Genomic DNA, 22,376 nt, shown 5'->3' with positions numbered 1-22,376 from the left:
TTTACACAAACAGAATATATACAGTCAGGGTGAATATTGATTGATTGATTGATTGATTGATTGATTGATTGTTGTGAAATAGTCTCAGAGCCACCCAGAGAGAGGAGTTGTACAGTTTGATGGCCACAGGCAGGAATGATTTACGGTGGCTTTCAGTGGTACTTTTTGGTGGTATGAGTCTCCCACTGAAAATACTCTTGTGCCTGACCAGCACATGGTGGAGCGGGTGTGAGACATTGTCCAAGATAGTTCGTAGCTTAGACAGCATCCTCCTCTCTGACACCACCATCAGAGAGTCACACTCCATTCCCACAATGTCACTGGCCTTGCGGATCAGTTTGTTGAGTCTGTTGGCATCCGCCACCCTCAGCCTGCTGCCCCAGCACACAACAGCATAGAGGATAGCACTGGCTACCACAGACAGACAGAAAATCCTGAGCATAGTCCGGCAGATGTTGAAGGACCTCAGTTGCCTCAGAAAATAGAGACGGCTCTTGCCCTTCCTGTAGAGAGCGTCAGTGTTCTTAGCACAGTCCAGTTTGTTGTCAATGTGTACCCCCAGGTACTTATAGTCCTCTACAATGTCCACACTGACCTCCTGGATGGAAACAGGGGTCACTGGTGTCTTGGTCCTCCTCAGATCCACAACCAGTTCCTTTGTCTTTGCCACGCTGAGCTGCAGATGGATCTGCTCACACCATGCGACAAAGTTATCCACAGCAGCCCTGTACTCATCCGCATCGCCCTTGCTGATACATCCAACTATAGCAGACTCATCAGTTAAAATTCTGAAGATGGCAGGTCTCAGTGCAAGAGCTGAAGTCCGTGGTGTAGAGAGTGAAGAGGAAGGGAGAGAGGACAGTCCCCTGCGTGGCCCTGGTATTGCTGACCACTCTGTCTGACACACAGTGTTGCAAGTGCACATACTGTGGTCTGCCTGTCAGGTAGTCTACAATCTGTTAAAAAACAGATTCAGTTCACTGGCCATGTCCACGCTGAGTTCGACTCCTCTGTTGTTGTTGGTCCTGAAGCCAGTAATGGCCCTCATTCCACTCCAGACCTCTCTTATGTTGTTCTGCTGGAGTTTCCACTCCAGCTTCTTCCTGTACCTCTCCTTTGCCTTCTTGATCTTCAGTTCCCCCTGTATTGTTCTCATCTCCTCCCTGTTACCAGCTCTGAAGGCCCTCTTCTTTGCGTTGAGGATAGCTTTGATGTCCTTTGTTACCCGCGTTTTGTTATTTGGATAACAATGGACAGTCCTGGCTGGGACAGTAGAGTCCACACAGAAACTGATATACTCCGTGATGCACCCTGTGAGCCCATCATTGTCCTTCCCATGCGGCTCACAGAGTGCCTACCAGTCTGTCACCTCTAAACAGTCTTGTAGTGTCTCATAAGCCTCCTCCAACCATCTCCTCACTGTCCTCATGGTCGCAGGCTGGCTCCTAACTAGAGGTACATAGCAGGGGTAGAGGTGCACGAGGTTGTGGTCTGACCTACCCAGAGGGGCAGGGGGGGAGCAGTTGTATGCATCCTTGGCATTTGCATAAAGCAAGTCCAGGGTTCTCCCTTATCTTGTAGGACAGCTCACATACTGAGTGAAGTTTGGCAATGTTGTTGCAATGGTGACATGTTTGACGTCACCCAGATAGCTATGAAAACTGCAGTTGTGTCTGCAGATGGGCTATGGCGGAGTGAATGATGTCACATGCCGACGAAGGGGGGGGTGTAAACAGTCACCGAAATGGCATGTGAAAACTCCCTGGGCAAATAATACGGCCTGAGTCCAACAGCAGACAGTTCAATGTCTGGGCAACAGATTCCTTCCTTGATAGTAATGTGGGCAGGCCTGCACCATCGGTTGTTGACTAGAACAGCAAGCCCCCCTCCTTTGCGCTTACTGCTCCCGGTGCAATTCCAGTTGGCCTGAACAGTCTGAAAGCCGCTGATGGAGACGTTGTCGTCGGGTACGTCCTGGTGCAGCCATGTCTCAGTAAAGCACATCACTCTTGACTGGTGGCGACTGCTGTTAGCTCATCCATCTTATTTGCCAGCGACCTCACGTTGCCCATGATGAGAGAGATGAGACACGGCTTATATCACCTCTTCTCCATAAGCTTCCGTTGTCTCAATGCTGCTGTCCACTTTTTAAATCCTCCCCTGCATCCTCTATGTGTTTTTTCAGGGGGGATCCCTGATGTTCTGGTCTCCAAGCCAGCTGGACTCAGCGCGATCAGCTGGGCTCTGGAGTAAACAATGCAGCCTTATGTATGTGTGAGTTACAGTCACATCACTCCAGCCTGCTAATGGCAAGCTAGCCCTGAACCTGCCTGTAATATTTATAACTCTTCCTAAGTGTGGCCTGACATCTGACTGGTGCTGAACCTCAGCAACAGAGTCAATATCACAGCATTTCACTTCCACTAGTCCAAATACATCACATGCCTCCCTAAATACCTTTGACTGTCATACCTGGACCCACAGGGGGCTGTCAGACTGTTGCCTGGTCTTAGCAGAGAGTTCCTGAGACACCTTTAGGCTCTCAAGGTGGTAATGCTGCTTTTAGTCCAGTGTAAACTCAACTCAGCTAGAAATCTGTAGTCTTCAACAGGCAGCTGAGGGAACCCTGGGGCATTTGGGTGTTTCATAGTTCCACTTGTATCCTCCAGGGGGCAGTGGTAAGACAAAATAGATGCAAACTGGTTCTGAACTGGTTTTGAATGACTTGATCTTAGAAACACAGAAGGTTAGATGGACCCTCATAGTCTTTAGGAGCTTGAGCTGGACTGCCAGTGACACCTTAGAGGTGGGGCCTACAAATCTTGATGCCAACTTACGTGATTCCAGGCATACAGTAGGGGAAGGTCTTAAGTGGAAAGTCAGACTCTCTGGCCAATCCTGTAGTGAGGAGTTTTAGTGACAGGAGGTGCGTAGGAGCACTGTTCAGGCTCTTCTTCTGGTGAGGTGACTGCAGTACACCAAGGCCTGAGCAGATGGTACCACAACCTCCTCCTCAAGCTCTGAGAACAGGGGCGGCTGATACCCATGCACACACTGGAAGGGGGAGACGCCTGCGGCTGAGACAGGGAGAGTTATAAACATACTCAATTCAAATAAAATGCTTGCTCCAAAAAGGAGGGATTTTGAGACACTGCACAGCAGAGTCCTGTCTCCAGCTCTTGGTTGTAACGTTCTGTCTGGCTGTTACACTGGGGGTGGAATCCAGAAGATAGGCTGGCTGTGGCCTTGATAAGCCTACAGATCTCATTCCAAAACCAAGAGGCAATGTGGGAACCCCGGTCTGACACATCATCCTGAGGGAGTCCAGACGAAATACATGAGATAACATAACCTCTGGTGTCTCTTTGGAAAAGGGGAGTTTAGACAGAGGGACAAAATGAACAATTTAAGAAAATGGATCCACAACGGTGAGTACAACTGTGTTACCTTCAGACAGAGGCAGTCCAGCGACAAAATCTAAGGACGTGTGACCAGGGTGTAACAAACTGGGAGGCCACTGGTGGGACTTTTTTATTTTAGGCACAGGTGGAGCAGGCAGCATTGAACTCCCGGACATCCTCCATTAATGCAGGCCACTAGAAACACTGCAGTAGGAGGCTGACAGTGTGCCAAACGCGGAATGACAGCTGAGGTTGGAGGAATGCCCCCACTGTAGGACTCAGGAATGTAGTGTAGACACAACATATAGCTGATTAACAGGGGCAGCCTTCAGGAATCTCCACTCCCTCAAATGCTCATCCAACCTCATCAGCAATGCCCAATGTCACAGCTCCAATGACACAAAAGGATGGCAGGTGAGCTGGGGGTGACCTCAGGCTCGAACTGACAGGAAAGGGCATCTGGCTTGGTTTTCCTGGAGCCAGGGTGATATGACAAATTGAAATCAAATCTCAGCTCAGCCTTGTCCAGACAATGTCTCTATTCCTCAGGAGCCAGCTTGACAGCCAGCGGTTTTCAGTTGCCCACATCATAGTTTCTCTCAGCAGGGGAAAGTTTCCTGGAAAAGAAAGCACAGGGGTGAACCTTGTTATCATTGGGAGAGCGTTAGGAGAGGTCTACCCTCACACCCATTTCAGAGGCGTCGAAGAACCACTGCCTAAGTGACTGGAAGCCTCCTCAGCTTGAGGACTGCTGGTGTAATTTGCACTTTTCAGCTTTTACAAACAGCTGATTCTCCAGCAGGCACTGAAAAACATGCTGCACATGCCACATGGCGGGAAACCCCATCTGGTGAATCAATGACAAAGAATGAGTGCAACTCAGAGTGGTTACCTGCCATCCAGACTATTGGCCTCCCAAAGATATGAGAGAGGTTCCAGGATCAGCTGGAGCTGTTTAGCTCACCCACGGTCCATGAAGCGCTTAACAGCTTCCAAATCCACTGTACAGCCAGTCCCAGGGGGACACTGGAGAGGTCAGACAAGCACGAGTTAGAGGTCTGGAGAGATTTAGAGAAATAGAGGTTCGGCTCACCAATAACCCTCTCCTTATTGATGAACTCAGTCTTTTACTGAATGTGAAACCAAGAAATGACCCAGCTGCCCACAGTAGATGCAGCTCCCTTCCTTCAGGCTCACTGTCATTCGACTTGAGAGAGGCGGGTGCACCCCAGCTGCATGGGTTCCTCCCATCTACTGGGAGGCACTGTGGTGCTGTTCGCCGGTGTTGCTGGACCAGAGGGAAGAACTGAAAACGATGATAGTGACTGCTCCCAGCGGCCTATTGGTCTTCTGATGACTCAAGCTCTCTCCATCTTCTTCTCATGGAGTTGATTGTCAGTCTTGTCAGCCACCACAGAATTGGGGCAGCACTAACTCAGTCCACAGGGACTTGGGTTGGGAACCGGAGGGTCGCCTGCTCAAGTCCCTGTCCGGACCAAAATATGGAGTGTGGACTGGTAGCTGGAGAGGTGCCAGTTCACCTCCTGGGCACTGCCGAGGTGCCCTTGAGCAAGGCACCAAACCCCCCAACTGCTCGGAGCACCTGTCATGGGCAGCCCCACTCTGACATCTCTCCACTTAGTGCATGTATAGGTCCTGTTTGTGCATGTGTTTGTTCGGACCAGTGTGTAATTGACAACGGAGTGAAAAAATTTAATTTTCCCTCAGGGATTAATAAAGTATATAAAATTAAATTAAATTAAATTAAATTAAATTGAATTGAATTAAATTTTTATCCTGCTCGCTCTCTGCTGCCAGGGTGCGGAAGCTGATAGCATGATCTGCCACTCAACAGCTTCCTTGCCCTGCCTCAAGGCCAACAGCCCCTAGCTGCCTCTCTGCCTGAGGTCCAGCGGTTGAAGACCTTACAGAGGGCCTCTGCAAAACTTTTTGCCAAGTGACATGTGACAGATTGCTTGTCCCACTCTGCTGCCTACTCTCAAGCTCTTCCTGTTACGTGGGTTATCATAAATGTCACACAGGAGCTCTCGGATGGTAAGAGTGATGTTGTGGTTCAAAAGTCATAGAACACAGTGACAAGAAGGAGCAGCAAGTAGAAGGATCCCTGTCATACCCCTTAATACTTGGAAGATGGGGCTCAGGGTGAAGAGAGGGTTGAGGAGAGCCTTCCCTCCCTTAGTTGAGGAGAAGGCTGAGCAGTTGCTGAGGCATTCAAGAGAGCAAGACTTTGCTACATCTGGGCGGATGGTTCTTGTAACTGGTCCATCATGCCAATTTTGAAATTGTCCTGTCTGACATGCAGCTCCTGCAAACCCTCTACAGAGGTCAGCTGCTGCTCATGATGTCTGAGCACGCAGCAGCCCCTCCCCCTCTCACGCATACGCTGCAGTCACACACTGAAAATGAGCGACATGCAAGAGGGAGAAACGGTAAAGGAGGATTTATGCCTGGTTCACACTACATGACTTGGCCGACAGACATGACACACTAGACGATGGTACACACTAATTATCCCAGGTCGTCTTTCGCGACGTGTGTGATGTCATCGGTTTATTCTTGTCCTATTTTTATTACTTTTACTATTATTTCAGTCACTGTGTCTGTTCATGTGCCAGCCAGAATGTTGTTGTAGTCACCTAAAATGCACCAGCAGTTGGCAGGAGCTCTATTTGAAGTGCAGTATGTAAACATACAAGCTACTGTATCCTTCACAACAAGTTCCTAGAAATGTTTCACAATAAAAGCCTATTTAGATAATGGAGGGATTCTCTCAGCCGAGGTTATAAGGGACTTTTAATTTGAAACAAGTTCAGGAACTGTTGAGTTTGAATAACATGCATTAACTTTATCAAGCCAACGGGAGTGGATATAAAGTAAAAATATAAAAACACAGAGGGATTAATTAATAACGGCCCTTTTATAATGTAGTCTGTTTCAAATGAAGCTGGTAGCCTGAAACGTTGTCACTACTACGTGAAATAAATCTCACTGAATAGGGGCCCTGCAGTGTGCGAGCTCTTTTCATTTTTTTTAGTTTCAGACATGTTTGGCTCAGCACCTGCACAATTTTGTTTGTGGATGTGCGTGTGTTTTCATAACGATGACAAAACACTGGGCATTAAACACACATGGGCTGTTTACTAACTACACACAGGTGAGTGGAACGAGACACAGGTGAAACACATGAGGTTATCAACCAAGCAGGGCTGCCCCTGACCAAATTGGGGCCCTAAGCAAAATTTTATTGCATTATTATTATTATTATTATTATTATTATTATTATTACTATTATTATTATCATTATTGTTGTATTATTATTATTATTATTATTATTACGTACAGACTACAGTCCTAAGAAAACATACTAATTCAGGATCAAACAGACTGATATTTCAAACTTTCCATTCAAGTTTAGTTCCCTCTGTCAACAAATGCATCAGTTACACACTCATTTCAATCAGTATTTCTCTGTCTCCTCAAAAGCTGACTGTTATGAATTAAATTCACCAACAGATGGTGACATTTACCACCATAAAAATAGTCGAAAACTTATATTAACAACATAAATTGATAGGCTATAAACTTTAGCCAATATATTATATATTGGCTAAAGTTTATAGCCTATCAATATATACGACCACCAACTGGTCATTTTACCACTCCTTTTCATCAGAGGTGAATGCATAGGGCGTTAACAAGACATTCAATAAATGTTAATCAGGGCCACTGGAAAAAAAAAATTCTCCAGTCTAGACAGAGACTGGAGACAGAGATTCCTATCTAATGAGTAGCAGCTTAGGTGTTTGTGCCACAAAGTTTAATTTCAACAACATACCCACCTTCAAGTGAAGCACAAGCTTCCTCTTGTTTTGCCTTTTTTTTACCCCTTGCTTGCTCCTGACTCGTGATGTCTTTTGGACAACATGTCGACAACTCTTCACCTGCTGCAGCTCTGCAAGTTCCTGCCAGCTCACCCCTCTGATTGGTCAGATGTCGAGTGCTGTCAATCATTGCAGCGACGCATGCATGTGTGGTCAGATTACAGGTCTCTTCTCTCCTTCCTCGAGCTGATTCTACGCGCGCCTCACGGTAGCACATATGCGCATCCATTGCGCATATGCGCGTCCATTGCGCATATGCGCATCCATTGCGCAAATGCGTCCCCTCGCGCAAAATGTGGCCCCCCATGGAAGATGAGGCCCTACGCACAGCGCGTGTTCTGCGTTTAGGGAGGGGCGGCCCTGCAACCAAGGCAGGAAAACTCAGGAAGTACAAGAAACACTAAACACAATGAGAGCACATTTCAAAATAAAACAGGAGCTGAACACAAAGCATAAACTTGACAGAATATATGCAATAAGCTAGCTAATGTTACATTCAACTAAGTTAGCTAAATAACTAGAAAGACAAGCTGACAGATGGACAGACCTACTGACAGATAAACAGACACACAAAGTACATAGAAATCCACAGAAGAATACAAGATAAGTTGACTAACTAGCTCATGACAATGTTGATGATATTTAAGACAGTGTACCTGCATAATCTTGGTATATAAATATATATATATATATATATATATATATATATATATATNATGGGTTCAACACAGTAAATAGTGACTTCCTATATTTATGGTTGAATGAAAACATTGCTGTCAGCATGCCATATCTGTTAGACTGCTACTTATATGACTGAGAACACCCTGGGGAGATCTTGTCTTGTAACTGCCTCATAACCTTGTTACTTTAAATCAAATAGCCTATATTTTGGGGACTGGGCTTCATCAGAGGACAGGCAAAACCTGAGCACTTGCTGGGAAACCATAGGGATGAGGGGAGAACTTCCACAAGAGAATGGACCAGGGCCAAACATCTAACCCTGAACCCTCTTGGCATGTCAACTCATGCCAAGAGGTTATGCCTCTTGACCACTATCTTGATCACTATTTTACAAAGCAATGACACAACAAAACACTGCATATAGTTATATGGCCAGAATATTAAATTACTAAGTAGACTCAACACAATCTTATCAACTTACCCAACAGATACACAAACAAAGTCCAGAATGTTCCAGCAGTTTCTTAAGTATGCGTCTGCATGAAAAAGAAATCCATAGGCAACAATCTTCAGGAAACACTCTACAGAGAAGATGATGAGGAAGATGTACTCCAGGCTTTCCTGTAAAACAACAGCAGTTGTTACTCGCATATACAAGTTAGTCTCAAATGTTTTTATTAGTATTGTTTTGTGCAAGGTTTTGGTTTTAATATATTAAAAACAATGTAATATGTATATATAAAACATATCAGACTTTGTCAGGGATAGAGCTGAAGTTATTAAGTTAAGCATATTGTTGTACCTGTGCCTTACAGGTTTTACTGCTTTTTTGTGTTTGTTTTGTTTGTGTGTGTGTGTGTGTGTGTGTGTGTTTTATTCAACAGGCTTTGTGACTTTTTCTTGTTTCACTTGGGGCTTACGCTGTTGGTTGAGGAGTGAAATGACCTCCTCTGCTCATGTTTCTTATGAGAGTTCAATGCTACACGTCACACTAATCTATACACTGGTCTATTCATGTCACTTACAAACTGACACACCATTGGAATGTTTTATGCCCTCTCCCATTTCAGTGGAGGCATGCAGCAAATGTCTGTTTTAAATGCATACAGCACAGACTGCGCCTCCCAGGAGTGTTAAACTGATATATAAGCCTAAGATTGTCCTCGAGTCCTTGTCCTTGAATATAATCCAATTAAAATTAGTACATTTATTTAAATAAACTGATAAATCACCACAAGCCATAGATAAACAAAAAGATACGTGCAGGATTTATGAGGCAAAAACCACAAATTAGTATGACAACATGATTTATGCTGGATCTTTCTTGTAAAGAAATTAGATCTATCTTTTAATTCAGCGTTTATATCCTTATGTCTTACAAACACGTTGAGTGCATTTCCTCCTCATCAAACAATTGCAAAGCTGATCATTTGTGATTTGTTTACTTCTTACTAGCGGTGTTCCTACCTGAGTCTGATCTTCATAGTGGGCCCAGTTTTGGGACCATTTTGGTAGGTTCTGACCTTGTAAATATGTAAGCTGTACTTAGACCAACTTACCCTGTCATAAAAGCATCTACAACATTATCGCTTTAGAGTTGTTCTCCCTTCTCTTTTAGGCCTCTGTGATCTCCTTCTCCAGTGTGTCCATCAGCTGATCGCAGTGACCATAGAGCCTTGTCATAAACTGACTTTCATCCAGTTTTATTACATTGTATGATGTACTTTTTGGGCTTGGGAATTTTAACAATACCTGTTAAATAGATACAGATTTCAGTCACTGAACAACTTGATTTTAAAATATCAAAGAAACAAGCTGTCAGACATACCTAAGGCTTGCCAACACATCCCTATCTGTATGTGCCTTATTTCACCAGGCTGATGCAGCTCTGGCTCATCCTGACCTGGATCCCCCAAAAATGGCACCTACAAACACTGTGGCTTTCCCACCATTGGTGGCTATCAGTGTTCAAATGGTTTCCCAGTCCACTGTGAAGCCAAATCAACAGCCCTTATCTCATCTAATGACGTCCTCTTCCATTGTAGGCTCCTGAAAGAGGCTGTGATGAGACACTTTGAAAGCCTTTCTTGCTTGGAGCTGGCAGATATCTTTTCCTCTCCTTACCTCTTTTGCCCTTCCCTGCCCCCAACACCTTTACCAATTCTTCTCCACGTTTTTTTGAATTATACAGGATTCATAACAGTTTAAGTGACTATTACATGTATTGGGTCTATTGGGTCTATATTTCCGTTTTCACAGAAAATGTACAGTTTCTGCTCCTAGCACGCATACAGTCTTGGTTGACTGAAGTTTGGAACAACATGTTATGCCTATAAACAAGACAAGAAAACAGGACTCAAGGTGTGAGAAGGGAATCATTGTTGGCTACAGGAGAATAGCCCAGCTCACAGGGACTACTATCCTCACAGTGGGAAAGCGCAGAAGCACAGCCTAATGAAGTTTGTGACCATAGATTTATAGAGCAACAGACACATACTGACATGACGCCCGATGATGATAACTTGGAAGTGCAGAATGGGGCTAGCAAGACCAGGCAAAATACTGATGGGAGTCCAGGATGGGCTCAGGAATAATGTGGAATGATTTCCCAAGTGCTACCTTTTGTTTGAAATCAAAGTTATTCATATTGACCTTGTACTTGCAGAATAAAAATTATTTCATCATGGGACTATATTTTCAGGCAGAGGCCTAAGAAAAAGGAGCAGCGAGTCCACTTTTAGTTGTTTAGCCATTGTAGGGCGACAGCCAACCTCGACGGCTGTAGAGAGCTCATCTTTGGTTGCAAAGGAAAGAGTCTTAATACTGCTACTTGGAACAACAATATTCTTGTTCATGTTTTCTTTTCTTCATCCATCTCCATCTTACTAATTATTTGGTGAGTAACAACTTTATTTAATTCATAAATTGGTGCAAATTCTGTGTTCAGTTTGTTTGCATTAGCCTACCAAATATGTGCATGGATAGAAGGATTGAGTAGCTAGCTTGAATTTCAAAGTTGATTGCCAATTGACAACACAAGGAGCTCATTTTAATTCCTATATATCTTATTTATTGTGTGAACACATGCATTTTGTCAATGAATTCATGAAGCATATTAGTAGTCCTGACAGGGTAAACCTTTTACTTTTACTGTACTTTGGAAGTTACTCCAACTGCTGTACTAACTTTAAGACTGGTTAGTTTCATCATAGGGCTCCATCTCTTGACAAAAATATTTTTTTGTAACCTCAAAGAATAGGTTATCTGCTCCACCATATAAATTTCCCAAATCCTTTGAATCCACTGGTTATATGCGGGTGGTTCAGTCTTCAGCCAGTTGATTGTCATACATTTTAATGCTGCAGTTAACAAAATCTGTAATAAATATTCTGCTGCTCTTCCCTCTATAAGTCCACCTTTGGGTTTCAGCCCGAGTAGGGCGGTTTGTGGGTCCTGAGGGAATAGAAGACCAGAATATGTGGAGATGGTTACCTGTATATCTGCCAGTTTCGCCAACATTTGTTAGTGTGTGTTGGACTCATCTTTGCAGTTATCTGTGGTTTCTGAAAGTATCTGACAATTATTTTCCATTTGAACTATATTAGCATTGGTTACCATGTGGGCTTCAAGGCAGATTTGTTCCCAGTCCTCACTTGATATTTCTTTTTGCATCTCGGCCTCCCATCTTTCTTTAATGTGTGTCGAACTAATCTGATTCATACATAGAAATTCCTGGTATATATTAGAGATCAGTCTTCCTCTATCTTTCCTTAATTGTAATTTTCAATTTCAATCAATTTTATTTATAAAGCCCAATATCACAAATCACAATTTGCCTCACAGGGCTTTACAGCATCCGACATCCCTCTGTCCTTAGGACCCTTGCAGCGGATAAGGAAAAACTCCCCAAAAAAACCCTTTTAACGGTATGTCTCTACTCCTGTTGGATTTATAATTTTATTACAGTCCTTATGTTTTGTTAGAAGGTGTCTTAATTGTAGGTACTTAAAAAAGTCAGTCCCTGGGAGGTGAAAGTCGTGTCTTAATTTCTCGAATGACTTCAGAGTGCCTCCTTCGCACAATTGATGAATATAGTTGAGTCCTTCCTCTGACCATCTTCTAAATCCTACATCTAATTGGGCCGGTATAAAATCTTTTAATGAGCCAATGCTTGTTAGGGAGCACACTGATTTTGGTAACTTAAATGTGGATTGTATTTCTCTCCATATTTTTAAGGTAGACAAAATCCACACTCCCATTTCAGTCTTTTCCAGAGAGCCATCTTGAGGTTGTTGGCAGTGAAATTTTTCAATGTTAAGCCACCTCGTATCTGTGCGGTCTTCAACCCATACTGTTAACGGCTTCAAATGTGTTGCCCAGAAGTAATATCTAAGGTTTGGGAGACCTAATCCTTCCATTTTTTTAGAGAATTGCAGAGTTTTGAGTCTAATTCTTGGCCGTCTACCTTGCCAAATGAATCTAGCGAACAGTCAGTCTAATTTAATAAATGTGGATTTGGGGATTTCAAGTGGAAGCATTTGGAATGGATAGAGCAGTCTGGGCAATATATTCATCCGTATGCTCTCTATATGTACTAGTAGGGATAAAGGCAGTGCCGTCCATCTGTCCATATCATTGCTGATATTTCTAATTATTTTCTCATAATTTGCGTCATATAGTTTTTTAAGTGATGGGGGAATATATATTCTGAGATATTTGATACCCTCTGTGGGCCACCTGAAACCACTTTCCGTTACAAACTGCGATTGAATTTTACTACCTATACTCATAGCTTCAGTTTTGTCTAAGTTTACTTTATATCCTGAGTAATAGCCAAATTTGGAGATAATCTCTTTCAAATGGGGGACTGTTGATGCAGGCTCTGTCAGATAGAGCAGGATATCATCAGCATATAGTGATATTTTGTGCTCCTCTCCATTTCTTATCATCAGACCTTTAATTTTAACGTCTTCCCTGATAAGCTGAGCGAGTGGTTCTATACTGATCGCGAATAACGGGAGATAATGCACATCCCTACCTGCAACCGCGCTGTAGTGTGAAAGCTTTCGATTTATATCCATTTACTTTAATTGAAGCCTGCGGGCTTGAATATAGTGTTTGTATCCACTTTAAGAAATTGGGGCCAAATTCAAATTTTTTCAGTGTTTGAAGTAAGAATGACCAAGACACACGGTCAAATGCTTTATTATGCATCTAACTATAGTATCATTGCTTCCTGTTTCCTGCCTTGTGAATATGTTATTAAGTTCAACAGTCTTCGAATATTGTTTCCGTACTACCTTCCATTGATAAATCCAGTTTGGTCTGGATGTATGATATGTGTACTAATCTTGCTCACTCGCCTAGCCAGGATAGTAGTTAAAATGCGAAGGTCTCCGTTCAGTTATGATATGGGTCAGTATGATTGGCATTCTGTGGGATTTTTGCCCTCTTTATGTATCACCACTATCGATGCGTCATTCCAGGAGGGGGCCATAGTACCAGATTCTAAAGCATGATGGTAGGCATTTAATAATAAGGGAGATATTACATCTTTATAAAACTCATTAGCAAAGCCCACAGGGCCTGGGCTTTTATTGCTTTTCAATTTCGAAATTATTTCTTGTATCTCTCTTTAGAGTTGGGCGTTATCCAAATTTTGTTTCCGTTAAACCTTCCCCACATTTTCCCAGGGTATACGGTATTACCGTGACTAATTAAAATCACTTTGAAGGGCTCAGAGGGAGTCGCCAAAATGTTTGCTTGTGCCTATACCGTTCAGAAACAGAATAGCAAACATTATATAGGCCTAAGAATACTGAAAATTAACAACAAAACATGTACAACATTAACAACTTTTATTAACAAATATTTAAAAAAGTGCAAATGCATCAGTCAACCAAACAGAATGAAATAACAACAAATTGTCTGTGGGCTACAGTCCACACACAAATCAATTAAATTAATACACAGCCCTTTAGCATCCAATACTTATAGGCTTATCAAATAATAAAAAAGTAACAATAAATAACAACGGCAGTAATGATAATGTGTGCTATACAGCGTATCCTCAGACCGCAACTGGTAAAGTCCGCTGGTTTATTTTTAGAACCTATCAACATAAATAAAAGCACAGCTCTACAGCATCCAGTACTAGGGCTTATCAAATAAGAAAAACAGAACAATAATTAACAAGGCATAACCAAAAATGGGCATATATAATCCTATCCTGCGAAGCAACGGGAAATACTCTTCGCTGGTTTATTTTTAGAGCCTACCTTTAGTTTGAAAAATTCACCCTCTCCAAGTCCCAACTGTTCTGTCCATTAGAACAGGCTACTCCTCATTGAAAATGACATACAAACAATTTTTTTTTTTTTTTTTTTTTTTTTTTTTTATATACTTTATTAATCCCCGAGGGGAAATTCAATTTTACAAACTATAAAACAAACAAACTATAATGATAACTATAGCAGCATCATATGCTTCAAAACTATTCAAGGTTTTTCGCCAGAAAAACCAGTATGTTTACTTTTTCCAGCTAGAGCAGGGCACGTAATGGATTGACAACTTTGGCCTCGGTGCTGAACACCCGCTCTGATGGAGAGCTTGTGGCACAAACGCACAGGTAATTTCAGGCAGCCCTCGACATCAGAGGAAATCGCCTGGCTCCATCACATTTCCACCAGAGAAGGGGTCTTCGCCTCCCTGAATAACAGGGTTGCGACAATAGCCCGTTATCTCTGCTCCTGCTGGCTCCTGTATGGTGCCGACCGGACCTGCCACCACATCGGCCAGAGTCATCTGTTTTTCGGTGGTTCGTGTTGCGCTTCTCCCTCCTCCACTCCAATGGCAACTGGATCTGCTGCTGTTGCTTGCAGAAGTTGTGAAGTTGTTTTTTTCTTTTTTTACAACCAACTCACTTGATGCGCGGCTTGCCATGTTTTCTTCTCTTTCTCACGTCCGAGCTGCCACGTGACGACGTCACATCCAAAAACTTTATCAAATGTCATCTCCCGACAACATTTAAGGGCAGTTATAAGAGAAACATTATAGCCTACTCTTAGTTTTAAAGTGTAATAGTATTAAATTGAAAACTCAACCACACATATATAGGTGCTGAACAAGCCCTCAATATTTAGGCATTAAATAAATTATATTTAATATTATATCAGGCTCCTATAGGCCTATATGAGCGGCAGATTTTTTTAATGACGGTAATGAAACTGACACCGTTGCTATTTTTAGATACCACGAGATACCTTATTACCGTATTATCGCCCAACCCTATCTCTCTTTCTTTTATGGGTTCATCTAATTCTTCCATCATTGAGTCTGATAATTCAGTTAATTTAATGTCTGCCAGGTAGTTTATTATCTGTTCATCAGAGCAGGTGTCTGTGTTTTGGTAGAGGGCTTTATAAAATTCAGCGAATGAGTCCCCGATTTCATCCGGCTTCGTAAGAAATGTAGACTGGCCCTTTAATTTTTGAACGATATTTGACGATTGCTGTTTCCTTAAATGAAACGCCAATAATCTGCTAGCCCTGTTACCGTGTTCATAATATTTTTGTCTTGTGAATCTTAGGTTACCCTCTACTTTATCAGAAAGCATACCATTGAGTTCCCTTCGTGCCCTTTTAAGAGGGATAAATAGGTCATTGGATGGTGTCTTTTTGTGTTTTTGTTCCAATTGTTTAATTGTGTCCTCCAGTTCCTTTTGTTTAGCTTCCTTGTCCTTTTTTTTGGCACTCGATAATGCGATAATACATCCTCTCAGGTAGTCTTTGGCACAGTCCCACAGAATGAGTGGCGATGTTTTGGGGTGGAATTTATGTCCAGGAAAAAGTTCAATTCAGTCCTAATAAAAGCAGTAAATTTGTCATCATTCAGGAGAGAAGTATTCAATATCCATTGTTTGGACAAAGGTCTATGTCCGAGATCCTATATCATCAGCAAAGGAGCATGGTCCGAAAGTGTGATTGGGAGTATTTCTATATTAGTTACTCTATGAATCTCCGATTTGGGGGTGAAAAAATAGTCGATTCTGGAGTAGGATAAGTGCCTACATGAATAATGTGTAAAATCTCTCTGATTTGGCAGCTTTTGTCTCCATATATCTATAAGGCCTGATTCTATGGATTGCCCCTTTAACATCCTGCTCATCCTTGATAGTGGAGCCACAGGAGAAGGTTGCCTGTCTAGGGTCTGTGACATGACACAATTGAAGTCTCCTCCCAGTAACAGAATTCCGCTGCTGCGTTGCAACATGAAATTGAAGTTAGTTTTAATCAAGGCTGGATCATCTTCGTTTGGAGCGTATACATTCATTAAAGATATGTCTATTCCATCAATGATCCCATTGACTCTTAAAATTATAGTGAAATTTTAAAATCTATTTACAGAGTGGAGTGGTAGCCTAATAGATAACTTGGATACAATTTATTATTTTTTAGACACTTTATTATTGCTTAGATACCATTTAGCCTATTATTGCATTTACTTTTAGCATGCTCTACTTTTATATCTACTGTGGGCTATATGTTTTAATTTATTTAATAACGAATTTATTTTATGTTAGGCCTACATCTTAAAATTTTATGTCATTCATCACAGTTTAATTCTTAACCGGGGGCGGCGGCCGCTGGTTCTGTGGTGCTGGCTTGGGGCGAGAGGCAATTATATCACTTATCCCAAAAGAGGGCAAAGATACAGAACAATGCAGTAACTTCAGACCAATCTCAATCCTAAATGTTGATTATAAAATGTATACTTCAGTACTCTGTAGAAGATTTGAGACCTTCATACCAGATATCATTGATGAGGTCCAAACTGGTTTTATTAAAGGGCGCCAAACCCAAGGTAATATTAGGAGAACACTGCATATCATAGACCATGTATAAAACAAGGGGACTAAAGCAATAATAATAGGCTTAGACGCTGAAAAGGCCTTTGACGGTGTCAGTTGGGCATTTTTATATCTAGTACTCAAAAAATTTGACTTGAACGAAAAATCAATCCAGAACATTAAAACTATATATCAAGACCCAACTGCTAGGATTAAGGTAAATGGACAGCTATCAAAAACGATAACATTAGAAAAGGGCACTAGACAAGGCTGTTGCTTGAGCCCTACAATCTTCACCCTTTATATCGAACCCTTAGCACAAGCAATTCGCCAGAATACTAACCTGGAGGGATTAGAGATTAGGAATAAAAAACATATAATTGGACTCTTCGCGGACGACGTGGTCATTTTCTTAAAAAAAAAACCCAGATAAAGGATTCCCCATGCTGATGAATTTTCTTAAGGTTTATGGTCACTATTCAGGGTATAAAATTAATATGGCAAAAACTCAGATACTTACATTTAACTACTCCCCACCACAAAAAATTCGGGATACATACAGCCTAAACTGGAACTGTAAAACCATGAAATATCTTGGAGTTACAGTAACAAAGAGACTTGACAAACTATATGAAGCCAACTATAATGTGATAGACCTAAACATTCAAAAAGATATGCAAAGGTGGTCGACTTTTCCCCTTCACTTTAGCTCCAGAATTAAGGTTGCTAAGATGAATATTGTACCAAGGTTGTTATACCTTTTTCAATCTTTATCAATAATGATACCTCAAGACAAATTTATCTCCTGGGACAAAAGCATATCAAGGTTCATTTGGAACGGCAAAAAACCCAGAACAAGATATAAAACTCTTCAACTCGCAAGGAGTAGGGGTGGAATGTCCTTGCCAAATTTGCAAGAATATTTTTATGCAGCACAGCTGAGACCTGTAGCATGTTGGTGCATACCTGAGTATGAAGCGAGGTGGAAAGATATGGAAATGGAAGTTACAGATTTACAAATTCCAATTTTGTTGGGTAATAAAGAACAAACAGAAATGATAAAAAGGACAATAGATCCAATAACAAATTTTTCTCTGGAAATTTGGGAAAAGATAATGAGGAAATACAAATTATAAGCAGAGAGAAAAATATTAAATTGGGTGGCGTATGATCAAAAGTTTCTACAAGGTCTGAATGACTCAAGGTTTAAACAATGGACAGAGAAAGGAATTACTGCTCTCTGCACCATTTTTAAACAGGGGAAGTTTGAGTTTTCAATAATTAAAAGAGAAATTTGGATTAGAAAAACAAGATTTTTTCAGATATTTACAAATTCGAGATCACATTATGAAAGAGATTAGAATTGATTCTAAAACCGAATTGAATGGCATTATCCAAATTATAGTGGATGCATATCATCAGGGTAAATCTAGGGTCATCTCAGCCTTTTATGAAGCCCTTCAGGAGAAAACTCAACGCTATACCTCAAAAGCAAATGGGAATCAGAGTTAGATATTGACATTTTGGAGGATGATTGATACGAAATGTGCATGACACAATGCACTACCACCAGCTCACAGACATGGAGGGAATATGGTTGGAAGAACCTCACTAGGTTCTTCATAACACCCCAGATCAAGAGCAGATAATTAAAGACCCAACAACCATGCTGGAGGCTCTGTGGTAACCAAGAGGGCAACCATACACATGTCTTCTGGCGCTGCTGTAAATTAAAACCTTTTTGGAATATTGTAAATACAACTATTAATGACATATTGGATATGATATCCCAAATAACTGTGTTGTCATGTACCTGGGAAAAATTGATGATGCTGTGCAAAAGGAAGACAGGTATCTGGTTAAAATTTTACTTATTGCCAGCAAAAAGGCTATAACTAGGAACTGGTACAAAGTGGAAATACCAAACAAGGAGCAATGGTTTGAGATCATCCTGGATGTTCACTCAATGGAAAAGCTGACTTACCAACTAAAACTCAAGGGACATATATTTGGCAAAAACTGGAGGAAATGGACCACCTACATGGAAAGTGATGCTACCTACAATTAACTGGACTAATTGGAAAGAACTGAGAAGAAAAACCACACATGTTGGAGATGCCCCTCTGTATTCTTGTTTATGTGATTGTCAACAAAATTGAAAATAAAATAAAACAAAGTTTAACAAAAAAGAAAACAAAAAGCTTTTTCAACTAGTAGCCTACTGCTTATGGTACTCCTCAATCTTCTCAATCTGAGTCTTGAAAACTTGAAACTTATTTTTGTAGTGGCCAAACAGTGGAATTAAAACATCTGAGTTTACCATGTGATGCTACTGGGCCCCAAAAGACTTTTCCCCATATACTTAAATAGTGAAAGAGACGTCTGTAAATCAGTGGATACATTTTTTTGAATGTCACAACCCCTGCAAAATAATTCCTTTTACTATGGTTGAATAACATTTGGGAAGTCTAGAAGATCGGCACATTTAAGTGATTTTAACTTATTGGAGCACTATGCCGTAAGTAGCGGGCTCAGCTGATGGAAGTCTCCAGTGTTTTAGGGCCCAATGCAGAAGCAATGCCAAATATCCAGATAACTTTACTTGCAGCAGTTAATTGTTTTTGGCTTTATGCACGACTGAGAAACTTTCATAGGAATAAATGGGGTCCAGCCTCCAACGCTGTATCCTGGTCTCTTTAAACATCCATTGCCACCATGGACACAAAGAGTATTCAAGCAGATAGACAGAGAGCCACCCTTTTCTGTTTCTCTCTCTCTCTGTCAGAGTGCATGCTGGGAGATTGGTGGTTGAGAGTGCGGTGAGTTTAAATGGTTTCTCAAACTTTTCTTCTTTTTTCATCCTGTGTTTATTGTATGATTGTAGTTGTTTGTGGTAGTTGTTAGTGTAGTTTGGTGTGTGTCTGGTGGTTGTTTGGCTGTGTGCCTCGCGAATGAATAAAGCTGTGGTGGTGTTCCTGAAGGAGCAGGGTTTTGTCCATCAGCTCATAGAGAGCGGTCTAAATGTGAACAATGACTTCATACAGGTTTCCCCACTGGCGGTGCCTTCCACTCGGATCACCGTGTCCGGAGTCCCTCCGTTTATCTCCAACGAGGCGCTGGAAAAAGAGCTGAAGCACTTCGGGAGGTTGGCGAGCGGGTTCCGCATGGTGAGTCTGGGCTGCAAGGACTCCAAGCTGAAACATGTTCAGTCTCTGCGGAGGCAAGTGTTTATGTTTCTGGAGTCTCCGACTCAAACACTGGATGTCTCTTTCCGTGTCAAATATGAGGAGGGGTCCTACATAGTGTATGCAAGCTCTGGGAACATGAAGTGTTTCAAGTGAGGAGATGTGGGTCACAAGCGGATCGCTTGTCCCCACAGACAACATGCAGCGGGACCTGCTGTGGCTGACAGCGGTGAGGGGAGCAGCAGGCAGCAGCCTGCTGCCTCACCTGTATGGAGCGGGGCTGGCGGCTCTGTGCCCGGGGTCGCCACTGCTGGTGGCTCCATGGTCGGACCGGCTGCTGGTGTTGGTGGCTCCGTGATCGGGCTGGCTGATGGTGTCGGTGGCTCCGTGATCGGGCCGGCTGATGGTGTCGGTGGCTCCGTGATCAGGCCGGCTGCTGGTGTTGGTGGCTCTGTGTTTGGGCCGGCTGCTGGTGTTGGTGGCTCCATGATCGGACCGGCTGCTGGTGTCGGTGGATCCGAGGTCAGGGTCAGCGGTGTTGTTGGCACCGGTGTCTAAAGATAACGCACACGAGGTTGAGGCTGAACCTGTAGTCCACACAGGGCAGAGTGAAGATGCTCAGGTGTTTGCTGTGAAGGATGCTGAGCTGCTGCAGGTCAGACTGGACAGGGAAGCAGAGGAGCAGGTGATGGAGTCTGCTGGATGTCCTGAGGATGATGAGGCTGATGTGGATTGTGAATCAGAATCAGATAATGTTTCTGTCACTGAAAGTGTTTCGCAAAATGTAGATCTGTATTCTCTAGAAGAGATAAATGTTTTTTTGGATGACACATTTGGTAAATCCATTCAAGTCAAAGATTATTTTCCTGATGTTGGAAAATTTATCAAATCAGTGACAACCCTTCAGAAGGTTGTTGGTTTGGACTTACTGGATGGCAGGAAATGTTCCGAAAACATGTCAGTGGTCTAAGAAAAGTTTTAAAAGCTGAAGGGGGAAAGAAAATGAAACTTAATTAAAGTACCATGATCATACAACACTGGGTGTCTTTTTTCTACTGTCTGTTTCTGTCTGGCTCTTTATTGTTCAGTCTCTTCTCCTCTTTTTATATGCAGGGTTTGAGGGTGGCATCCTTAAACATAAATGGGGGCAGAGATGCACAGAAGAGAGCTTTAATAGCAGAAGTCATCCAACAGAAAAGACTAGACATAGTTTTTCTACAAGAAATACACAGTGATGTAATGAATGAAATCGACTGGGGCTTATGGTGGGGAGGGCAACATGTCCTTTGCCATGGGACAAATTTTAGTGCAGGAGTTGCGATTTTATTGTCACCTACTTTAAAAGTTAACATCTTAACCAGCACAGAAATAGTGAAGGGCAGAGTCCTCATGGTGAAAGTTAAGATAGATGGTTTTGTTTTTACGTTGATCAATGTTCATGCACCTAACCAAGGCTCTGAGCGGGAAGGGCTTTTTAAAATAATTAAAGAAAAGTTAAGTGACATTGATCAAGGGGAGTGTATTGTATTGGGTGGAGACTGGAATTGCTGCACTGATTTTACTTTAGATAGGACTGGAGAGGAGCCACACTTTCAGTCATCTGCTGTCTTATCTCATGTTCTAAAGAAAACAGATTTGGTTGATATGTGGAGGATGAAACATCCTTCAGTCAGACAGTACACATGGGTCAAAATAACAGATGGTAGAGTTAGTGCAGCTAGATTAGACAGGTTTTATGTGTCTGGTTCTTTTACTACTCGAGTTCTTAATTGTCAGATCCACCCTGTTGTTTTTACAGACCATCATTTAATTGTAATGGAGCTGATTTTATCTCCCACTGGAAAACCAAAATCCTTTTGGCACTTTAATGTTAAATTATTACATGATAAAACATTTTGTGAAAAATTCAAATTATTTTGGGATTACTGGAGATCAAGGAAACATGATTTTACTTCCCTTTCCCAGTGGTGGGAGGGAGGAAAAGCTCAGATTAGGGTGTTTTGCCAGGAATATACATCTTATTCGACAGCTAACATTAAGAGAGCTGTGCAAAGGCTAGAAGAAGAGATAAGAGACCTGGAAAATCTTGCTGTCTCACAAACTGATCAGCACAATAACAATGTCTTACTTTCTAAACGACAAGAACTAAACTCTTTCATGCAAGAGAGCGCTAAAGGAGCTCTAGTTTGAGCCCGCTTCACTAAATTCCACGACATGGATGCACCAACAACCTTCTTCTTTATTTTAAAGAAGTCAGTTGGTGTAAGGAAACAAATGGTGTTTCTTCGTTTCCCTGATGGAAAGGTGACCACAGAGTCAGCGGAGATGATGAAACATGCAGTGGATTTTTATACGGACT

The 22,376-nt window shown here is 42.1% G+C and overlaps 1 protein-coding gene across 1 annotated transcript in view; it reads right to left on the bottom strand.

Moving 5' to 3' along the window:
- Nucleotides 1-22,376, bottom strand: part of LOC126386418 (dihydropyridine-sensitive L-type skeletal muscle calcium channel subunit alpha-1-like) — a 509,728-nt gene that overhangs the window by 470,990 nt on the left and 16,362 nt on the right. The window contains 1 exon segment of the mRNA XM_050038752.1: nucleotides 8,466-8,605. Coding sequence (XP_049894709.1) covers nucleotides 8,466-8,605 — 140 coding nt within the window.

This window comes from Epinephelus moara, chromosome 24 (genome assembly GCF_006386435.1).
Source record: "Epinephelus moara isolate mb chromosome 24, YSFRI_EMoa_1.0, whole genome shotgun sequence".
NCBI lineage: Eukaryota > Metazoa > Chordata > Actinopteri > Perciformes > Serranidae > Epinephelus > Epinephelus moara.
The sequence above is the reverse complement of the archived record's forward strand: the minus strand, read 5'-3'. Positions and strand labels throughout refer to the sequence as shown.